A 2,285-nucleotide genomic window follows, 5' to 3' on the forward strand; every position below is an offset into this window, starting at 1 on the left:
TTTTTTTGAGTTATGACACTATTGAAGTAAATGAGCTATATGTATTTACCTAAATATCATTTAAGCTTCAGCACATGTAGCTTGCTTTACTTCTGTGATACAAAATAGTAACTCCTGTTGGTTTTTTTGTTACCCTTTTGCACTACACACAGATTGGGCCCACTCTATTTAATTGTCAACTGCATAACCGACACCGGAAGTCTTATGATAGACGATCTATCAGTTTACCATTTTAGTTATCGAGCGTACGAGAAATGCGAATTGTATTGGTGGCGAAATGCACTCTTCATACAAAATCTCTTCACTCACGAGGATATGTGCATGTTTTGGACCTGGTCTTCGGCATGTGATATGCAATTTTATTTAATTAGCACAATTTTGCTCTTCGTTTATGTGAAGTAAGTATGCAGTGTGATAGCTAAATATGTGTGTACATGCATGAACGTATCATGCATTAAACCGCCTTCCTTTTCTCCTCTCTCTCTGTCTCTCTGCAGGCAACCGAAAGCGGCGCGAGTTCTTACGCTATTCCTTGTACCAGCAAATTTGGCGTACACCTTCTACATCGGCCTGACCATGAATTTTCAATATTCATTGGAAACCACCTTAACACTCTTCACCGAGCTCTACATGCATCCGCTGTCACGCGTCTTCGCTTACATAATTGGCGGTGTAGCTGGCTGGTATTTCGTACAAAATCAAAAGCATCAACTCTATGCGGGTTTCTTTCAGAATCAATCGTTGCAAGAGTTTCTCGGTTATTTGGCGATTATCGTATTCTTCACTTGCAATTTTACAATCTTCGCTTCGGGGTATTCGAATTTTTATTACGTTTCGGTGTTGGTGTTGCACCGTTTGCTGTTTTCAGCGAGTGTTTGTTGTTTGATATTTGCAAAAGCTGCGGGTTGCGTAAAGTGGTTCTTTGCCATTTTGGAGAATCCAATTTTCAAGAAATTCAATCAAATCACCTATGCTTTGTTCCTAATGAATCCAATCGGTATTCAAGTGGTGGCGGCATTTGGCAATGCAAGTGTCCCCTCTACACCGCTTAGATTGGTGAGTTGATGATGCAAACAAACATATATATGTATTTTTTTTGTTCTATTTAAAAATGTTCTTGTTTCGTGTTATGTTGTTTTTCCTATATTTCAGTCAATGGATTATATTGCCTACTGTGCTATTCTCTACTTTATTTGCACGATTTTAACCCTGTTATTCGAGTTGCCCTACAAAAGTATATCAAGACTGATGCTGCAGCACGCCAAAGAGAAGCTTAACTAAAAGAATGTAAAGGTTTCCTCTGTCAAGGATTAAAGTTAAAAATTCAACAATGAATATGAATTATATTTGATTATAAAATTTATTATATTTTAAAACTTTCACCAAAATAGTTTGGAAAAATATTAAGATTTACGTGAGCTGGACCGATTTTAAAATACTTCCAAAAGTGGATTTTTTAATGAATAAAAATAGTTTCTTAAAGGATTTTTTTGAAAAAACTTTCCTTAGATGACAAAACAGATTAGGCTTAAAAATCTGAATAAAAATATTTAAAAAAAAATGTCAACGGAATCATAATACTGTACAGCACTCGGCGGGGTAATGGACCAAACCAACTTTTTTAAAAAAAAGTAAGTTCTCCGTTTTTCCTCCGAAATCGAGATATGGGCCTTCGAAGTCCGAAATCGGACCTTTAATGGTCCGCGTTTTTCTCTTATTTATATGGTATGTAACTTTTTTTGAGAAAACTTATATTCCAGGTGCTATAACGGGTCAAAGGTCAGATCTTCGAAAAATTAAAAACTTAATATTTCAGAAAATTTTGAACTGATTTTTAAAAAATTCATATCGTTGTAAAAGTGATTTAACCCCCTTTCTTGTGATATGCATATTTATATACTTCGTTTACAAAAATTTGAGACAGAACACATTTAAAGGAAAAAATAGCTTTTTTGTATAAAAAAATATATTAAACAAAAAAATTACTAACCGATTTTAAAAAAATTAGTATCGTTATAAATTCTTGTGATATGCACATTTGTATACCACGTGAATAAAAATTTTTATAAAAACACTTAAAAGAAAAAAAACTTTTTTTTATCGAAAAATATTTTAAACAAAAAAATTACTCACTTACTTCTACCACTTACTTTTTTCAAAAAATACTTAAAAAAAACTAATTTTTGGATGTTTTTTTTCAAATCGGTTCAGCTCACGTAAATTTTAAGATTTTGGTTAAAGTCTTAAAATATAATAGATTTTATAATTATATATTTATAATTTTT

The 2,285-nt window shown here is 32.6% G+C and overlaps 1 protein-coding gene across 1 annotated transcript; it reads left to right on the forward strand.

The window, feature by feature from the left end:
* Window positions 1–152: 152 nt before the first annotated feature.
* LOC118752642 (O-acyltransferase like protein-like) lies at window positions 153–1,281 on the forward strand (the record flags this gene model as incomplete). Its single annotated transcript, XM_036487529.1, has 3 exons — window positions 153–398; window positions 498–1,056; window positions 1,153–1,281. Coding segments are annotated over 3 exons (934 nt in total), but the record flags the coding sequence as incomplete, so codon positions are not given.
* Between the last annotated feature and the right edge of the window lie 1,004 nt (window positions 1,282–2,285).

This window comes from Rhagoletis pomonella, unplaced genomic scaffold, assembly GCF_013731165.1.
Source record: "Rhagoletis pomonella isolate Grant_MI unplaced genomic scaffold, Rhpom_1.0 Rhpom_scaffold_01713, whole genome shotgun sequence".
In the NCBI taxonomy this organism is placed as follows: domain Eukaryota; kingdom Metazoa; phylum Arthropoda; class Insecta; order Diptera; family Tephritidae; genus Rhagoletis; species Rhagoletis pomonella.